Here is a 21,378-nt window from a genome sequence, read left to right as displayed (position 1 = left end):
GAGGGCCTCAGGAAGCTTACAATCATAGTGGAAGGCAAAAAAATGGGGAGCAGGCACGTCAGTCACATGGCGAGAAAGGGAGCAAGAAAGAGAGGGGAGGAGATGCCGGTCTCTTTTAAACAACTAGCTCTCATGAGAACTAATGGAGCAAGAACTCACTCATTACCCTGGGGAAGGCACTAGGCCAGTCATGAGGGATCCACCCCCATAACCCAAACACCTTCTGCTTGGCCTCACCTCCAACATTGGTGATCAAATTTCAACATGAGATTTGGAGGGAACAGACATCCAAACTATATCACTATTATTATTTTTTTTATTGATAAGGAAACCAAGAGATAGAGAGTTAGTAACTGACTCGTGATCCCACAGCTAATAAGCAGAGCCACAATTTGGATCCATGCATTCTGGCTCCAAAGTCTGTATTCTCCAGTGCTCCACTCTGCTTCCTGTAAGTAGACCAGTAGTTGTTTCAAATTCATATATTTTACCATGTATACTTTTTTCTAAAGTAGAGGTCATTGGACCATCTCTCAGATAATATTTCCACTTACTTTACAAAAGTCCTAACCATCCTGGTTATCTTGTTTCAAACCATTACAGCCTAGACACCTTATGCTACAAAGAGAGAGGATTTTTTTGGTAGCTTTCTGACAGGTTTTAAAAAGACGACAGCAGCAGAAAAGCCATTTTAAAAAATGCCAGTACAGTGGCTCACACCTGTAATCCCAGCACTTTGGGAGGCTGAGGCGGGCGGATCACGAGGTCAGGAGATTGAGACCATCCTGACTAACATAGCGAAACCCCATCTCTACTAAAAATACAAAAAATTAGCCAGGCATGGTGGCAGGTGCCTGTAGTCCCAGCTACTCAGGAGGCTAAGGCAGGAGAATCGCTTGAACCCAGGAGGCAGAAGTTGCAGTGAGCTGAGATCATGCCACTGCACTCCAGCCTGGGCAACACAGCAAGGCTCTGTCTCAAAAAAACAAAAAAGTCAAAGAAACCAAGACCACAGCAGGCTGAGTCCATTTAGTGTGAGGGAAAGTTACCTTCATTCCTTAATGTCCCTAGAAGGCATCCTTGACTCAAAGTAGAGCATTATGTCAACCAACTTCTTTTTTTTTTCCATATAAAGCCAGCATTATACTAATACCAAACCAGAAAAGGACACAACCAAAAAATAAAACTACGGACTGATCGTTAGATAGCTTTGATGGATATAGATACTAAAATCTTAAACAAAATACTAGCTAACTGAATCCAATGACATATCAAAAGAAAATCCACAATGATCAAGTAGATTTCAAACCAGGGATGCAGGGATGGTTTAACATAAACAAGTCAATAAAAGTGATACACCACGTACACAGAATTAAAAACAAAAATCACATGAGCATCTCAATAGATGCAGAAAAAGCATTTGACAAAATCTAGCATCTCTCTATGATTAAAACCCTCAGCAAAATCGACATACAAGGGACATACCTTAATATAATAAGAGCCAGCTGCGACAGACCCACAGCCAACATAATATTGAATGGGGAAGGGTTGAAAGCATTCCCTGTGAGAACGGGAACAAGACAAGGATGCCTACTCTCACCACTCCTCTTCAAAGTTAGGGACTTTGAAGAATATAAGGAATATAAAGTTTTTCATAAAACCAACTTCTTTATATTCCTCAGAGTCCCTAAAAAAGTAGAGTAATTTTGTTTTTAATGATGTACCAAGTATCAAGAAATAGGTATGTAGCGTTCTGTGAACTCAATAAAATTAGCAATGATATATTTTAGATATATTTCTAGAAACTTTTTAAAATCTCTAAGAAAATTTCTCTATGTTGACTATTCAACAGACCTTCTGTTGTAAATTACATGAGGTATTACTATATTTACCTAAGTAAGACACAAATCCAATTCCTCTGGCCTTCTTAAGACTGCACTGATGTTAAAACTGACAAAACCTACAGGGGGCTGGGCACAGTGGCTCATGCCTATAATCCCAATGCTTTGGGAGGCCAAGGTGGGAGGATCACTTGAGCCCAGGAGTTTGAGACCAGCCTGGGCAACATGGTGAAAACCTGTCTTTACAAAAACAAAACAACAAAACCCTGCTTGGGACAACAAGCATCTTCAAATATGACATGTTTTCTTTGGAACTTTAATTTATTAATAGTTTAGATCATGAATATTATTTTATCTAAATTCTATAACTTTTTGGATAAAATCATGGGATAGATTTGAACTGAATATTCTATGTGTAGATAGTGGTACAACCCATTTGTCCCCCTGTGCTCAGCCAAGCTGGTTTATTTTCTATCCCTTCTGGGATATTGTACTTTCATACCCCTACACTTTGACCTCTGCTGTTCCCTCTACTCGGAACCCTACCCCCTCTTCTTTTATTTTATTTTATTTTTTAATTTTTTAATATTGAGACAGGGTCTTGTTATATGTTACCCGTGCTGGTCTCGAACTCTTAAGCTCAAGTGATCTGCCTCCCTTGGCCTCCCAAAGTGCTGGGCCTACAGGCGTGAGCCACCATGCCCAGCCCACCCCATCTTCTTTAATCTGCACATACTTTTGAGATTTAAAAGCTTTTCCCTCTCTCCATTTCAGCCCACATGATCTCTTCTGCTTTGAGATTCATATCTATTGTCTATTTGCCTATGAATGACATAGAACCCAGGACTCATTTTCTTTTACTGTCTGAGCTGTAATTCTGATGTTGCACTGTCTTTCTTGTGATTGAGAGGTAGTATGGAGTAGGTTAAGAGGAAGGAGTCCAGAACCAGACTACTTGGGCTTAAATCTCAGCACTGTCATTTACTAGCTGTGTGATCTTAGGCAAATTACTTTACCTCTCTTTTTTAATCTATAAAAAGGAATAATATTTTTTCAACTACTTCGTGGATGTATGTGAAAATTAAATGAGTGACTATATGTAAAACAGAACAATTATTGGTGCATAAAAAGTGTTCTGTAAGTGTAAGCTGTGATCACGATTATGTCCTCAAGTGATTTCTAAGCTCTTTGAGGGCAGGAACTTTGTACATATTGTGTTCCTCACAAGGCCTGCCCTAACTTTGTAGATATCTAATGAAAGTTTACTGAGCTAAATAAGACTGAAAAATGAGGTCAGATGCAGTGGCTCACCCCTGTAATCCCAGCACTTTGGGAGGCCAAGATGCGCAGATCACCTGAGGTCAGGAGTTCAAGACCAGCTGGGCCAACATGATAAAACCCCATCTCTACTAAAAAATACAAAAAAAATCAGCTGGGCATGGTGTCACTGGCTTGTAATCCCAGCTACCTAGGAGGCTGTGGCAGGAGAATCGCTTGAACCTGGGAGGCGGAGGTTGCGTGAGTTAAGATCGCACCACTGCACTCTAGACTGGGTGACAGAGTGAGACTCCATCTCAAAAAAAAAAAAAAAGAATAAAAATGAGTAATTCAATGGAAAAAGACCTGGAAGGATATATGCCAAGATGTTAATGTGTGGGTGGTTGGAATTATAAGAATTCCTTATATTATTTTCGCTTGTCTTTATTTTCTGATTCATAATAGTGCGTATGTATACTTTTTCTTTAGATTAATGAGAAAAATGAGCCTGGAAATTGACAGTCACAGAAAGGATGTTATGCAGTATTTTTCATTTTTTCTTGTGTAAAAATTGTATTTTTTCTAAACACTGTTCATTCTGCTCCTTTACTTGCAATTCTACTGTCTCCCAAACTCTCTTTTTAATCTTATTTATTAATGGTTGATATTTGAATGTTTTTTAAGATGCCTAATGAAATGTATCTTTGCTTGTTAATTATAATGATTAATTATAATTAATCATTATAATGATTATAATGCATTATAATGCAGTGCTTTGCATTAATGGTTCTTTTGGTTTATTTTAGCTTATGGTGCTGCTATCTGGAGTAATAGCTTTCATGGTGAACTTATCAATTTATTGGATTATTGGGAATACTTCACCTGTCACGTATCCTTTTTATACAACTTTCAAATGCATCATCTTTTGTATCTTCCAAAACTTTCACATTTATTACCTTATTTGAATCTCACACTATTGCATGGTCTAAATTGAGTAGAGAGAGTTATGTTTAGCCTTTTACTGTATCTTTACACACTAAAGGATTTTAAAGAAATATGAACTGAAAGGGCGAGTGTGGTGGCTCACACCTGTAATCCCAACACTTTGGGAGGCTGAGGTGGGTGGATTGCTTAAGGCCAGGAGTTCAAAATCAGCCTGAATAACATGGTGAAACCCCATCTCTACAAAAAATACATAAATTAGCTGGGTAAGGTTGTGCACACCTGTAATCCCAGCTACTCTTGAGGCTGAGGCACAAGAGATGCTGGAACCAAGGAGTTGGAGGTTACAGTGAGCCAAGATTGTGCTACCACACTCCAGCCTGGGCAACAAAGTGAGAAGACTCTGTCTCAAAAAAAAAAAAAAAAAAGGGTTAGCTTCTTGTGTCATGAATGTTTTTGAATTTTCTTATGTAATAGGTGACCTTTTCCCTTGCAAAAATTAACTAAGAATACCGTTTCTTACAGACAGGGCAATTAAATAAATATTTTTTGAATGAGTAGTGAGGTAGAGGTCTGGATTTTCAAACAATTTTCAAGTATTTATATTAACAAAGTAGAGGAATCGTTAACAAATAACAAAAGATAATTTTAGGCCACTGGCATCTGGCTATGGAGTATGTATTTGTACTTACTTGGATATGGGTGTACCTGTTTTTCTCAATATTATTTCAAGTCAAGAAATGAAGTCATTGGCTGGGTGCCATGACTCACGCCTATAATTCCTACACTGTGAGAGGCCAAGGCAGGAGGATCACTTTGGCCCAGGAGTTTGAGACCAGACTGGGCAACGTAGGGAGACTCTATCTCTACCAAAAACAAAAAAGAAAAAGAAGGAAGTCACAAGTTAAAGGTCAAATTCAACTGTCCATTTACACCATTCTGCCTGTCATTCTGTTTCTCTTCACATTTCACTTTGCCCCCACCCTTAGGCAAATGCAAAGAATGAATTTCTCCAGGAAGTAAATAAGTAGGATATTAGCCAGCTATCAATGAAAAACAACGATAAGTTTTTTGGAAAACCAATACTTAACAACTCTTTATTTTGCGTCAGATACTGCTAGAAACATTTTGTGTATCTTAGTCCATTTAACTCTCACAGCAGCTCTGTGAGGTAAAGTCCGTCATTTTAGTTTCTAGAAGAAATAGAGGCACAGAGAGGTTAACTCATTTAAGTCCACACAGATGACAAATGGGATGTCCAGATTTGAACCCATGCAGTCTAGTCCCAAAATTTGTACATCATGCTACCCAAACAAGGCATCCAAATATGTGCTCTGATTAAAAACATTCATTTATTCAATAAATATTTATTGAATACCCACTAAACCATTCATTGATTTTAAAATATTTATGTACTGAACATTCTACTCTATGCCAGGCACCAGTGATGCAGTAATGAACCGCACAGACAAAAGTCTTTACTCTCACAGCCTTAAATTCTGGTGAGGAAGTCTAGAAATAGAAAACAATTAAATATTTATCTGCAGTATAGGATGGTGTTAACTGCCAAGGAGTAGAAGTAAAGGAGGGAAGAGAATGTGAAATGTTGTAGACAGTGTTGAAGTCCTAGGCAGGGCTAGTCAGGAAGGCCTCAGTGGGAAGGTGACATTTGAGTAAAGACCTGAAGGAAATGTGGTTGCTCCGTGCAGATCAGGAGGGAAGAACATTCCAGGCAGAGGCAACAGCAGGTGCAAGGCCCTAAAAGAAAAACAAGGAAGCCTGTGAGGTTGGAGCAGGTTGAGCAAAGGAGAGAATGTGGTAGGCTGAGAAGTAACACGGAACTGAATCTAGTAGGGCCTTTATGTAAAGACTGTTACACTGAGTAAGATGGGAAGCCATTAGCATTTTGAGCAGAGAAATGACATGATTTTACTTACGTTCTAATACACTCACCCAGTGGGCCAGGTGCGGTGGCTCATGCCTGTCATTCCAACACTTTAAGAGGCCAAGGCAGAAGGATCACTTGAGCCCAGGAGTTCAAGACCAGTCTGGGCAACATAGCAACACCCTGTCTCTACAAAAAGTTTTTTAAAACAAAATAAATAATAGAGTCACTCAGGGCTCCTGTGTTGAGAATAGACTAAAGAAGGATTTCTCAACCTCTTGGCTGTTGACTTTTTGGGCTAGATGGTTCTTACTGCAGGCCTGTTTAATACACTGTAGGATGTTTTCAGCATGCCTGGGCTTTACCACTAGATGCCAGCAGCATACATACCCTTTGCCCAATTGTGACAACCAAAAATGCCTCCAAATACTGCTCACAAAGCAGAATCACTCATGGTTGGGAACTAGTAGACTGAAAGAGGCACAGGAAACTGTCAGAAGACTGCTGCAGTATTCTAATTTAGAAGTAACAGTGGTTACCAGGATGGTAGCAGTGGACACAGTGAGAAGTTATTGGATTCTGGATATATTTCTAAGAAGAGCCAACAGGTTTTGCTGCCTCGTTGGATGTGGAGAAAGAAAACAAGGCTGATTCACATGATTTTTGGCCTGAGCGTCTGGTACAATGGAGTTGCCATCAACTAAGATAGGATAGCCAGAAGGAGGTTTGGGGCTGGGGAGGAAGATCAGGTGCTCAGTTTGGGGAGTATTTTTTTGTTGTTGTTTTTGAGACAGAGTCTTGCTCTGTCACCCAGGCTGGAGTGAAGTGGCATGATTATGGCTCCCTGCAGCCGTGAACTGTTGGGCTTGAGCAGTATTCCCACTTCAGCCTTCTAAAATGCTGGGATTACACATGTGAGCCACCACGCCCGGCCAGGTGCTCAGTTTTGGATAAACAAGTCTGAGGGTTCAAAGGCAATGTCTCGGCAGGAGGCGTCACAGGGAGTCAGCAGTGAGAAGCTGTGATTTAAAGTGGCGAGACTGGTTGAGGTTACCAAGCACACAAGTAGAAGAAAAGGAGTCCAAAGATTGAGAGTTGGGTTTGAGTCCAGTGTTTGGAATTCAGAGAGATGAGAGGAACTAGGTAAAGGATGAGAAGGAACAGTCAGAGGTAGGAAGGAGGAGAGTGGCACAGAACCCCAGTGAGGAGGAGGAGGGGTTGGGATCTGTGTCCGATGCCACTGGCAGGCCAAGTTCAGGGAGACTGGTCACTGATGAAGGGCTGAGTGAGGTGGAGGGCACTGGGTTTGGCCAGAACATTCTGAGGGTTGGGGTGACAGCTTTCCTGGAGTAAAGTGCAGAACTGGAAATACTACATGTAGACTGCTCTTTTTTTGTCATTTTTACAGAAGGATTCATGAATAGTTTCTTTAAATTTGCCTTCCTTCTAGTATAAATACACTTAAAAGAGAAGCCGAGGAGTAAAGAAATTTAAAGTGCACATGAAGAAAGCTCATAATTGAAAATAAAACATATTTTATTTTGATTATTGCCAGTAACCTTGGGAAGATCTTCTGTGGCTCAGGAAGTCACCTCCATGGGATCAAGCTAGCACACGCACCTGGTGACATAGCCCGTGCTCTCCTGAGACACTGCCTCTGCTCAGCGGGGACCTCCAGGCTGCTTGGAAGGGCTTGGAGGTCAGACAGGTCCAGGTGTGAGCACTGAGCTCTGCCACTACCTGTGGGCCTGACCTAGTGTGGGAACTCTCAGGGTCTCACTTTGATTACTTAGGAAATGTATGAAGTGGAGGAAGTAGGATCTATGATGTTGGGTGGTTCTATTTGAGAGAATGTGTCAGGCGCCTGGCAGGTGTTTCTGACACATAAGTACTGCTGTTGGTAACTGTTATTGTAGCTAGCACATACGGTGCTTACTATATGCTAGAAGCTTTGTGTATATTATTTAGTCCTTACAATAACCGTGGGAAGTATTATTTTGCCCCTCTTTTATAGTGAGGAAACAGACACAGAGTGGTAGCTGTTTCTAGTGTTGTAATTAGGAAAAGCACATAGGCACACATCATACATCTGAAGAACAAGAGAGCACTCATTTATATAGAAAAAATAATTATATTTAAATATAAGTAATTTTAAAAGGTGTACATGTATTTAGTTTGCTTTTTAAATGAATGATGATTTGGAAAAACGTTAATGCAGTGGCATGTTACTGGAGGTATATTGGATTAGAACATGGACTTTGGAGTTAAATAGGCCCATTTATGTTTGGACTCCAACTCTGCTACTTAATAGCTCTAATCTGGGGCATGCTACTTAAAATCTCTGAGCCTCTACAACTGTAAATAGGAAGAGTGAGCTTGCAGTGAAGGTAAACGTGATGCCTAACTCAAGATGATTTCACGTAAATCACCCAGCATGGGGTTTGGCGTGTAGTTGGTGATCAGTGTGACCCCTTTTCCCTCCTGAACTCAAGTGAGCTCTCTGGTACCTTATATATGTCACCTTATTTGCCAAGGAAACGCCACTACAAAACATAAATTGCTGTACAAAATATCTTCCCTGGACCTTGTTCTGATTGTCTTTCCTTTTATATTGTATCCTTTTCTCTTCTTTGGAGGTCAGTAGGAATGGCTGAGGCAGTGTTGTGTCTCTAATTGCTAAAACCTACCTGAAGAAACTAAGAAGTTCCCATTATTCCTTGTTTTTGAGATAGTCTTGCTCTGTCGCCCGGACTACAGTGCAGTGGTGTAATCTTGGCTCACTGCAACCTCCACTTCCTGGGTTTAAGCGATTCTCGTGCCTCAGGCTCCCAAGTAGCTGGGATTATAGGCGTGTGCTACCACGTCCAGCTAATTTTTGCATTTTTTGTAGAAACAGGGTTTCACCATGATGGCCAGGCTGATCTCAAATTCCCAGCCTCAAGTGATCCACCCACCTCAGCTTCCCAAAGTGCTGGGATTGCAGGCGTGATCCACCATGCCTGGTCCCATTGTTCTTTATGTGGGGTGGGTTGCTGTTGGCTGTTGAGTTGTTTTATGCATTATGTGTGTGTGTGTGTGTGTGTAAATATAACATCTATCTTGTTATTCCTTTTTATCCTTATCCAAAAACCTCAGCTATAACATGTTTGGACACTTCAAGTTCTGCATTACTTTATTTGGAGGATATGTTTTATTTAAGGATCCACTGTCCATTAATCAGGCCCTTGGCATTTTATGTACATTATTTGGCATTCTCGCCTATACTCACTTTAAGCTCAGTGAACAGGAAGGAAGTAAGAGTAAACTGGCACAACGTCCTTAATTTGTTTTTTGCGAAGAAAAGAATGTTGTCCCAAGAAGATAAAAAAATATTAAGTGTGCAAGTTACTAAAAAAAAAAAAATGGTGACCGATTCAATGATTGAATGATTTGTAAGGATTAACACAAAGGAAATTTTATTCATAAAATGACTTTTTTTGGTCTCTTTTTAAAAAAAACCTTACTTTTCTAAAACCAAAATGGTTCATCCTTCTTTTCAAAGATGATTATATGAAATGTATGGGATGGTTAGCTGGGTGTGGTGGTGCACGCCTGTAATCCCAGTGACTTGGGAGGCTGAGACAAGAGAATCGCTTGAACCTGGGAGGCGGAGATTGCAATGGGCCGAGATCGCACCACGGCACTCCAGCCTGGGTGACAGAGCAACTCTGTCTCTCTAACTCTCTCTCTCTCTCTCTCTCTCTCTATATATATATATATATATATATGTGTGTGTGTGTGTGTGTGTGTGTGTGTGTGTGTGTGTGTGTGTATATGTGTATGTATATATGTGTATGTGTAAATATACATATATATACACACATTTATATATACACACACATACATATATTTGTATATAAACCATCCCATATAGATATATGTGGGAGATATATATATATGGATATTATAGAGAGGATGGTTTGGTTATTCCAAGCAAAGCACATGAAAATTAAAGTTCTATGATAATGACAAAGGAATTGCTGTTGCTGTACTGGAAATGTGCTGTGGGTTCTCAGTGTTCATACTCTTCTAAGGAAGGACACACAGTAGCTCTCTGCTTGCTGATAGATGGTTTCCCAGTGTGAGATTTGTTATTTGGATCAGAGTATTCAAATCAGAATTTAAATCTAGCGTTTCTATTTTAGTTTAGCTTCCTGATGATTTATAGAAATGAAATCTCATTTATAAAGTATAATAAAGATGACTGTAAGACAAAATCCAATTCTAAAAGTATCATCTTTTTTCTAGTAGAAAATTGATGTAGGAAATCATACATTATTCATACATTTATAGGTCATCTTTTAGAGTTTTCATTGAACTATAGAAACTATATATGGAGTTAAAAAACAAAATAGTGGCCAAGCACAATGGCTCATGTCTGTAATCCTAGCATTTTGGGAGGCTGAGTCGGGCAGATAATCTGAGGTCAGGAGTTGAAGACCAGCCTGTCCAACATGGAGAAACCCTGTGTCTACTAAAAATACTAAATTAGCCGGGCGTAGTGGCACATGCCAGTGATCCCAGCTACTCAGGAGGCTGAGGCAGGAGAATCGCTTGAAGCCAGGAGGTGGAGGTTGCGGTGAGCCAAGATTGTGCCATTGCACTCCAGCCTGGGAAACAAGTCAAAAACTCCATCTCAAAAAAAAAAAAAAAAAAAAAAAAAAAAAACGCCCTATGTTTAAATGGCTCAAAGAAAAGACTATAAATGGAACTGAACATGTTTCTTAGCCTGGTAATTTTTCCCAGCTGTTTGAGCATTTTATATTGGTAATTTTATTTTATTTTATCTCACTGTCACCCAGGCTGGAATGCAGTAGCACAGTCATGGTTCACTGCAGCCTCAACCTCCTGAACTCAAGCAATCCTCCTGCCTCAGTGTCCCCAGTAGGTGGGACTACAGGTACACACCACCACACCTGGCTGATTTTTATATTTTTTGTAGAGGCAGGGTTTTTGCCATGTTGCCCAGGCTGGTCTCAAACTCTTAAGCGCCAGCCATCTATCTGCCTTGGCCTCTCAAAGTGCTGGTATTACAAGGATGAGACACCACACTTGACCAATAATTTCTTTCTTTCTTTCTTTCTTTTTTTTTTTTTTTGAGACAGAGTCTTGCTTTGTTGGCCAGGTTGGAGTGCGGTGGTGCAATCTCAGCTCACTGCAACCTCCGCCTCCCGGGTTCAAGCCATTCTTCTGCCTCAGCCTCCTGAGTAGCTGAGATTGTTACACTGGCACCCACCACCATGCCCAGCTAATTTTTGTATTTTTAGTACAGACAGGGTTTCACCATGTTGGTCAGGCTGGTCTTGAACTCCTGACCCCGTGATCCGCCCACCTTGGCCTCCCAAGTCCTAGGATTACAGGCGTTAGCCACTGCGCCCAGCCTGCCAGTAATTTCTTAATCCTACCTCCCTGCTTCTATTGCCTAGCGCATACATTTGAGGCTTCCATGGAGCTTTCTATGGTACTGAGGGATTTGGAGTGAACTGTGGATTTGGAGTGAACTATATCCAACTTTTCTAAGGTGGCTGGGGAAAATTCTTGTACAGCAAGTCAGGACAAAAGCCATATAGACATTAGGTAGAAAAACTGGGATATTAGAGGAAATACATGATTTCCATTTAAGGAAATGGAATGCCACATGTTTGCAAAATGTATTTCTCCTTATCACCTTCTTGACATCTGAATATTAAAAGCAGTTGTTAATTTCATATAATAAATTGAGATAGATCATTACTCTTGTAATAAATAATTCCTTTGCTAAATGTTATTTGTAAACTTTGATGGAGAAAGCGACTCTTAAGAGAACAAAGATCAGCCTGAGCAACATGGCAAAACCCTGTCTGCAAAAAATACAAAAATTAGCCAGGCCTAGTGGCACGTGTCTGTAGTCCCACCTATTCAGGAGGCTGAGATGGGAGGATTGCTTGAGCCCAGAAGGTAGAGGTTGCAGTGAGCTGAGATCATGCCACTGCACTTCAGCCTAGACGACAGACTGGACTCTGTCTCAAAAAAAAAAAAAAAAAAGAGCCACAAAATATACCTTTTGGTAAGACAGTAAATGTTATATGTTTTTTAACACAATAAAACCTGTATACACACATATAATATACCTTTGGGATTTTTAGGATTTTTTTTCCTGGACTCTGAAATGAGAATCCTCACTGAAAATCTGTTTTGGAGAATTCCAATTTGTCAGTCAGTCTCTTGTATAATTAGTACATGTGGCTTCCTGTTTTGTTTTAAATATTCTTCAGTTCTTCTCACTTTACAAAGATATATATTTTTTGTCCTAAGAAGGACAGAGCAATTAGTTTTTACCAGATAAGCCTTGAGTATTATGTCTAAGAAACATTCCGTGTATGTTTAAATTGTAATTATTTCCCAAAAGCTGAGAAAAGTGTTGCAATACAGTGAGCATTTGACGTCTGCACTGAGAACAGCTGAGTTATTTGTGCCATGCAGAAATTCTTAACTGTGGGCTGGGTGCAGTGGCTCATGCCTGTAATACCAGCACTTTGGGAGGCTGAGGCAGGCTGATCACATCACCTGAGGTCAGGAGTTTGAGACCAGCCTGGCCAACATGGCAAAACTCTGTCTCTACTAAATATACAAAAATTAGCTGGGCGTGGTGGCGGACGCCTGTAATTCTAGCTACTCGGGAGGCTGTGACAGGAGAATCACTTGAACCTGGGCAGTGGAGGTTGCAGTAAGCCGAGACCGTGCCATTGTACTCCAGCCTGGGCAACAAGAGTGAAACTCTGTCTCAAAGCAAAGAAGAAAAAAAAAAAAATTCTTAACTGTAAATAGAATGTGGGGAAAGTGTTATGTGTGTCAGTAGGAATGCAGTAAGAAGACTGGCCAACATGGTGAAACCCCGTCTCTACTAAAAATACAAAAAATTAGCTGGGCATGGTGGCGCATGCCTGTAATCCCAGCGACTCAGGAGGCTGAGGCAGGAGAATTGCCTGGACCCAGGAGGCGGAGGTTGTGGTGAGCCGAGATCGTGCCATTGCACTCCAGCCTGGTTAACAAGAGCGAAACTCCGTCTCAAAAAAAAAAAAGAAGATTGGAGTAAGACAGGATGGGGTTACATGTATATAAATGAATTAAATAAGTACTGCTAGAACTTGAGTCTGACAAACTTTTTGCCCTGAAGATAATCATCCCACTGAAAAGAAGACGCCCGGGGAAAATGTGCCAGATACTATGACCAAGCGCGGAGACAAACCAAATACAGTGCTTTCAAAGAAAACATACTGTTCGTTGTTACCAGTATAACTGTAATTATTGTTCATTCTGTGTTAAATGACTGAACTTCAATTTTTACCTGTTAAAAATAAAGAGAACCTCTTTTTACTTTTGTATTTCATATTAGAGCCAATGGAAGAAGGATAGCATCTATGTAACATGTGCATGATAACACTGGCCTGCTCAGCTGTTCACATTTGGCCTGTCCAAATAAGCAGAATTGAACGAAACAAAATTCCATCTCCTTTTAAAAATAACATAAAGGAGAAATCTGTCTCTGTGAAATGAGGCAAGCATTCTTCTGTTTCACCTTTTCAAATACTTTTAAAATCTTGCTATTTTCAACCGATTAATGACTTTTTAAAATTTTATTTCAAAGCAGGAACGTTAGGTCGGGCACGATGGATCACCTGAGGTCAGGAGTTTGAGACCAGTCTGGCCAACATGGTAAAACCCCATCTCTGCTAAAAACACAAAAATTAGCCAGGTGTGGTGGTGCATGCCTGTAGTCCCAGCTACTTGGGAGGTCGAGGCAGGGAAATGGCTTGAACCCAGGAGGTGGAAGTTGTCGTGAGCCGAGATCACGACACTGCACTCCAACCGGGGCAACAGAGCGAGACTCTGTCTCCAAAAAAATAAAAAAATAAAGCAGCAACATTAATCAAGCACTCTATATGCGCTCCATCAGTAAATAACTGTTGGGTGAGTTCAAGATCAGCCTGGCCAACATAGTGAAACCCCATCTCTACCAAAAGAAAGACCTTGGCTGGGTGCAGTAGCTCACACCTGTAATCCCAGCACTTTGGGATACCGAGGCGGGCGGATCACTTGAGGTTGGGAGTTCGAGACCAGCCTGGCCAACATGGTGAAACCCCATCTCTACTAAAAATACAAAAAAAATTAGCTGGGCATGGTGGCAGGTGCCTGTAATGCTAGCTAATTGGGAGGCTGAGGCAGGAGAATCGCTTGAACTCAGGAGGCGGAGGTTTCAGTAAGCCAAGATCATGCCATTACACTTCAGCCTGGGCAACAACAGCACAACTCCATCTCTAAAAATAAATAAATAAAAGAAAGGAGAACAGATTTATTAGATGTAGTCGTTCAGTATTTCTGTTCCAAAACTTTAACTGGATTATACCTACTAACATCAGAAATATAATGATAATTTTTTCATTCATTCAACAAAGATTTATTGAGCATATACTGTGAGCCAGGTACTATGCTAGGCACTACGGACATAAAACACTTTTTATGCAGAGACAGTCCTATGTTTCCTATGATCTTAAGGAGCATTTGTTTAGCATAAGAGATAGGACTACTTAAACAAAAACAAATAGGAATAATTAAACAGCAAACTCAGTGAAAGCTAAAGGGAACATGGTTCTGTGAGCATATAACAAAGGAGTCTTGGCTGGTCGTGGTGGCTCACGCCTGTAATCTCAGCACTTTGAGAGGCCGAGGCGGGCAGATTACGAGGTCAGGAGTTCAAGATCAGCCTGGCCAACATAGTGAAACCCCATCTCTACTAAAAATACAAAAAATTAGCTGGGCATAGTGGCAGACACCTGGAATCCGAGCTACTGGGGAGGCAGGAGAATTGCTTGAACCTGGGAGGTGGAGGCTGCAGTGAGCAGAGATGATTACACGACTGCACTGCAGCCTGGGTGACAGTGTGAGACTCCATCTCAAAAACAAAAAGAATCTGGCCCAGGCTTCACAGTGGAGAGGGAGTCCTTGAAGAAAGTTTGAGCTGCAATCATAGATATATGGAAGTTAGCTAGGCAGAGGGTGGATATTGCATGCTGGAAAGAGGGAATAGCACATACAAATGTCCATTGGTTGGAAGAATCGTGATGATTTTGAAGAATTGTAAAAAAGGATGGAGTCTGGAGACTAAATCTGGGAGTGGGGAGATACAGTGTGCCATGCGCCTGGAAAGGTAGATAGGCCTCAGACCATATAACACCTGGAGGCTCTGGTAAGCATCTTTAGTAAGAGCAAGGTGGAGTGTTGTGAGCACTATCACAGTAAATTTCTTTGCTTTGAAATTAGTGGAGAACCAGAGAGATGCCAGGAGACCAGTTAGTTGGGAGATGACTGCAGTGAGAGATGGCAGTAGCTCGAAAGGTGGTGGACTGAAATAAGTAGAAATATTCCAGACAATTGAGTAGCTGGAATCAACTGGACTGGAGATGGATTGGAAATGGAGGGCATGGGAAGGAATGACGTTAAGTATCACACTTCAGCTGGTCACAGTGGCTCACGCCTATAATCCCAGCACTTTGGGAAGCCAAGGTGGGTGGAGCACTTGAATCCAGGAGTTCGAGACCAGCCTGGGCAACATGATGAAACCCCATCTCTACAAAAAATACAGAAATTAACTGGGCGTGGTGGTGCATGCCTGTGGTCTTAGCTACTCGGGAGACTGAGGTGAGAGGATCTCCTGAGCCCAGGAAGTCGAGTCTTCAGTAAGCCATGATCACACCACTGCACTATTGCCTGGGTAACAGAGTGAGTCCCTGTCTTAACAACAACAACAAAATCACACATGTGATTTGCACAGCTTGATAAAGAATGGCGCCATTCTCTGAACTGGGAAACAAGAGGACTAGGTTAGGAGAGGGATGAGGCAGAGGAAGATTATGGGCCTTCTTGATATTGAGATATCCAATTAAAGATGTTAGCCGAGCATGGTGGCTCATGCCTGTAATCCCAGCACTTTGGGAGGCCAACGCAGGCAGATCACTCAAGGTCAGGAGTTCAAGATCAGCCCGGCCAACGTGGTGAAACCCCCCCCATCTCTACTAAAAATACAAAAATTAGCTGTGTGTGGTGGTGCATGCCTATAATCCCAGCTATTCAGGAGGCTGAGGCCGGGGATCGCTTGAGTCCAAGAAGCAGAAGCTGCAGTGAGCTGAGATAGCACCACTGTGCTCCAGCCTGGGCTATAGAGCGAGACTCTCTCTCAGGAAAAAAAAAAAAAAAAAAAGATGCTAATCAAATAATCTGTTTATAGAGCCCCAGAACTCAGGAAATTTTTTGGTCGGAGTGGAGATAAAACTTAGGAGTTACTAGGGTATGCCTGATAAGGAGGAAAACAGACCAAGATGAGCTTGTGAAGAAGATAGCATAAAGCAAGAACAGACTATAACTGAAGCTTGAGGAATTCTGAATAGAACATAACGCTGCAAAAGAAACCGAGAAGGAACAAAAAGGTGGGAGGGAAACAGGAGCCAGACGCTGTGGCTCATGCCTGTAATCCCAGCACTTTGAGAGGTCAAGGCTGGTGGATCGCTTGAGCTCAGGAGTTTGAGCTCATTTAACTGCTGAGTTAATTTGTGCCATGTAGAAATTCTTAACTGTGGGCCGGGCACAATGGCTCACACCTGTAATCCCAACACTTTGGGAGGCTGAGGTGGGTGGATCACCTGAGGTCAGGAGTTCGAGACCAGCCTGGGCATCATGGTGAAACCCCCGTCTCTACAAAAAATAGAAAAATTAGTTATTTATAAAGAAAGAAACCTGCCAAGAAAAAGGCTGGTCTCAGTCTGGGAGCAAGTAGGGTGCAGTGGAACAGGTCCAGCCTGGACGTCAGCACTGTGACTTCTCATCCAGACTGCCATTCGCTGGTATAGCCTTTGGCAAAGCCTTTGGACAAGTTGCTCTAATCTTACTTCTCAGTTTCTTCACCTACAAAACAAGGGCTTTGATCCAAACGGTTTCCAGGGGACTGTCCAACTCCAAAATCCCCTGATTCTGCTTTTTCAGATTAAAATTGTAATTTCTAATTTGCTTTTATTAAGAGCAGATTTGAATAAATTCCATCAGAAAGGTTTGGTTTGTTTGACCTTTATAAGATCGATTTTCTTGTTCACAAGCATTTCTTTACTTATAGATGACATTTTTATAACATATATGAGACACATTAAATGTAATTTATTTTCATGTTACTTTCTTATATTAGAAGATAGGATTTCTTTTGATGTATCAAAGCTGCTTATACTTTATATGAAGCCATTAGGAGGTGAATTATTGCTAATTCAATGAATTATTTATGAGTATTCGGTGAATGTTTTTGTTATGCTGCTTTTAATTTGGAAAACAGCATATCACCCAAACCATAGTAATTCAGATTTTTCCATTTCACTAAAAATGTCTCATAACTACTATGCGACAAGAACAAGCATGGATATTTATTTAACCAGCCAAGTCTATATATTTCTAAATATTTATTTATTTCAGTTATCCATAGACTTTTCCTTTTAAAATCCAGCGATCTGTATCAACCACGTCTTCATTTTCCTTTTCCTGTTTATCTTACTCTTCCCCCAAAAAAGTCAGTTTCCTGTTTTCTCAATACCCTTTTCTCAGTTTCACATTAGTCAGCGGCCTATGGCAGGTGCCATGTCCAGCTGCAAAGGTGGCAAGAAGAAGCAGGCCAAGGAAGTGGGTGAAGAAGATGGGATGTTCCACCGGAAGCAAAAAGAGGAGCTAAAAGTGAAAGCCTTCCCCAGCCACAGGTGGAATTAAAGAAACCTGGCAAAAAATAAATTTTCTCTATGTAGGGGCGGAGACCTTTGATTACAACATCTTTTGCTACCTATAGCTACAATGTAGTGTTGTCTTGGAGTCTGTTGTACATTGAAGGATAAACTTTTGTAAGAAAAAGAGTCTACGTTCGGTGCAGGAGAAGGATGGGTGGGCCTTAATTCAGGAGGCGGGAGGCTCAAAATCAATTATTCTGTTGAGGAGATGAAATCTCCTGGAATCTCAATGAGGATTTCCTTCAGGAATTATCAAGAAAGACTCACTCTAATAATGTTCCAGGAATTTCACAAGACAGTGGGAGAGAGCTGCATCCGGCCTCCCAGTGCCACAGGACCATAGGACCATGCACATTGGTGAGCAGCTGTGCTGGGAGGAAATGTCTGCTTATTGGCCTGGGGTGACTGAAGGCAGAGCTTTTCAGCCAAACACGGGACTATTCTGAAATCAGAACGTCACAAAGACATCCAGTACTTGTACTCAAACGGCATTCCTCACCAGGATATCAAACCTCTGACTCTCTTGGAACTCCAAAAAGCTCACTGCTGTTCTGAAACTCAGAGATTCTGCCAAGGAAATGCTGACATTCCTTCTGTCCCCTCCTCTCCCACACTGCACTGTGTGGCCTCAGAGAGGAAAAACAAGGGCTATTACCATGGAGCTCTTGAATTTTGTCATTTATCTCCCTTCCAACGCAACTTTGGCCTCACCCTCTTCCCCAGTGGAGATGTACAACCCAAGTGGGACAGTCTGAATTTCCCCACCCTCAGGTGTTGGAGAATCAGACGAAGTCATGCTGCTTATCTGGAATCTGCTAGAAACGGAGTTCACCCAAAGAATGACTATCACAGAATTTATGAACTACTCCTGGATCATGCAATTAATTAAGTCCTCTAGACCAGTACCACTCAAGGTATGGTCTGGGCCCCAGTGCCAGTCCATAAACAGTTTGCTGCAGGCTGGGTGCCGTGGCTCACGCCTGTAATCCCAGCACTTTGAGAGGCCAAGATGGGTAGATGACTTGAGGTCAGGAGTTCGAGACCAGCCTGGCCAACATGGTGAAACCTCATCTCTATAAAAAAATACAGAAATTAGCCAGGCATGGTGGCACATGCCTGTGATCTCAGCTACTCAGGAGGCTGAGGTGGGAGGATCACCCAAGGCCAGGGAGGTTGAGGCTGCAGTGAGCTGCCATGTTGGTGAACTGCACTCCAGCCTGAGTGACAGAGTGAGATCCTGTCTTAAAAAAAAGGGTGGGGAAGGGGACTTAGGGTAGCAATATCAATAGCAGACAAAACAGAATTTGAGGCAAAAAGTATTAATAGGATCAAAGAGAGTTTTTTTTTTTTTTTTTGAGACGGAGTTTCACTCTTGTTACCCAGGCTGGAGTGCAATGGCGCGATCTCGGCTCACCGCAACCTCTGCCTCCTGGGTTCAGGCAATTCTCCTGCCTCAGCCTCCTGAGCAGCTGGGATTACAGGCACACGCCACCATGCCCAGCTAATTTTTAGTAGAGTGGCACATGCCTGTAATCCCAGCATTTGAGAGGCTGAGGTGGGCAGGTCACTTGAGCACAGGATTTTGAGACTGTCCTGACCAACATGGTGAAACCCCATCTCTACTAAAAATACACAAATTAGCTGGGTGTGGTGGTGCACCCCTGTAATTCCAGCTACTTGGGAGGCTGAGGTGGGAAAATCACTTGAATCGCTTGAAGGCAGAAGTTACAATGAGCTGAGATTGTGCCATTGCACTGCAGCCTGGGTGACAGAACAAGACTCTGTTTCAAAAAAAAAAAAAAACAAAAACACACAAAACTGGTCTTTGTGGCCCAGGCTGTTGCAGGCGCAATCATAGTGCACTGCAGTCCTGAACTCCTGGGTCAACTAATCCTCCTGCCTCAGCCTCCTGAGAAACTGTGAACAGGTGTGCCCCACTATGCCTGGCTATAGTTGGTAGGTTTTTTAAAAAATAATAATAATAATAAATAAATAAATATATATATATATATATATATATATATATATTTTTTAAGATGGGGTTTCACCATGTTGGCCAGGCTGGTCTTGAACTCCTGACCTCAAGTGATCCACCCACCTTGGCCTCCCAAAGTGCTGAGATTACAGGTGTGAGCTACCACACCCGGCAGTTGGTAGGTTTTAAATGAAAAGATTTTTGTTTTCCATACATTTATTTAAATTTTAAAAGTATTTAAATGATCTTTAAAATATTTAATATTGAGAATGTTTTAGAATAGTGATTAGATTCAAAATATTGGTATTGAACCAGATGGTCTTGTGGCTTCAAAGTCTCTGAAGTCACTACAGGTGATATTAAAAGTACAGTGTGAGGACTAGACTGTCTGACCCAAAATATGTGACTGGAACCAGAAAGGATATAAGCATGGTTCGAGAAGGGAAAAAGGCTTAAGAGTGGAGAATTGGGCTGGGCGCGGTGGCTCAAGCCTGTAATCCCAGCACTTTGGGAGGCCGAGGCGGGTGGATCACGAGGTCAAGAGATCGAGACCATCCTGGTCAACATGGTGAAACCCCATCTCTACTAAAACTACAAAAAATTAGCTGGGCATGGTGGCGCATGCCTGTAGTCCCAGCTACTCAGGAGGCTGAGGCAGGAGAATTGCCTGAACCCAGGAGGCGGAGGTTGCGGTGAGCCGAGATCGCGCCATTGCACTCCAGCCTGGGTAACAAGAGCGAAACTCCGTCTCAGAAAAAAAAAAAAAAAGAGTGGAGAATTGAGGAAGCCATTTGCAAAACTTCACAGGACAGTTAAATAAATGAATAAAATGTAATTAATAAATGAATATGAGGCCAGGTACAGTGGCCTGCATCTGTAATCCCAGCATTTTGGGAGGCCAAGGTAGGAGGCTCACTTGAGGCCAGGTGTTAGAGACCAGCCTGGGAAACATAGCAAGACCCCATCTCTACAAAAAAATTCTAAAATTAGCCAGTCATGGTGGTAGACACCTGTAGTCCCAGCTACTTGGGAAGGCGAGACAGGATTGCCTGAGCGCAGGAGTTTGAGGTTATAGTGAGCCATGATTGTGCCACTGCACTTCAGCGTGAACAACAAAGTGAGACCCTGACTCTAAAAGTGAATTAAATTAAATTAAAAATAAATAAATAAATATGAGTTATGCTGTGAAGCATAGAGGGAGGGACCAGGAGGGACAATTTGGGCCACTTCTCTGGCCCCAGTTTCTAATATTCTTCCTAAAATGCAGGACATGTGGTTATCCCAAACCAGTTATTCTTTTTATTTAAATTTGCTCAAAAATTTTATTTTTAAATCTTATTTCTAAAGTCACATTTTAAAATTTATTTTGTATTTTTTTGAGACAGGGTCTCACTTTATCACCCAGGCTGGAGTGCAGTGGCATGAACATGGCTCTCTGCAGCCTCGACCTCCCAGGCTCAAGTGATACTCTGGCCTCAGCCCCCCAGGTAGCTGGGACTACGGACATGCACCACCACACCTGGCTAGTTTATTTTGTATTTTTTTGTAGAGATGGGATTTCACCATGTTGCCCGTCTGGTCTTGAATGCTTGAGCTCAAGAGATCTGTCCGCCTTGGCCTCTCAAAGTGCTGGGATTACAGACATGA

The 21,378-nt window shown here is 41.8% G+C and overlaps 1 protein-coding gene across 3 annotated transcripts in view; it reads left to right on the top strand.

Moving 5' to 3' along the window:
* The window catches only part of SLC35E3 (solute carrier family 35 member E3), a 28,641-nt gene extending 10,224 nt beyond the window's left edge, over positions 1-18,417 (top strand). The window contains exons 4-5 of one of the 3 annotated variants that reach the window (XM_032287891.1): positions 3,905-3,987; positions 9,061-9,438. In XM_032287891.1, the coding sequence (XP_032143782.1) occupies positions 3,905-3,987; positions 9,061-9,247 (270 nt within the window). In that variant the 3' untranslated portion in view covers positions 9,248-9,438. Of the gene's footprint in view, positions 1-3,904; positions 3,988-4,778; positions 8,087-9,060; positions 9,439-17,583 lie in introns of those variants that run through there. The other 2 variants (XM_032287907.1, XM_032287898.1) reach the window with 2 other exon arrangements.
* The last annotated feature ends 2,961 nt before the right edge of the window (positions 18,418-21,378 follow it).

This window comes from Sapajus apella, unplaced genomic scaffold, assembly GCF_009761245.1.
Source record: "Sapajus apella isolate SASKATOON/1434 unplaced genomic scaffold, GSC_monkey_1.0 scaffold2, whole genome shotgun sequence".
Taxonomy (NCBI): Eukaryota; Metazoa; Chordata; class Mammalia; order Primates; family Cebidae; genus Sapajus; species Sapajus apella.
Note: the sequence above shows the minus strand (reverse complement) of the source record. Positions and strands in the feature narration are given on the sequence as shown.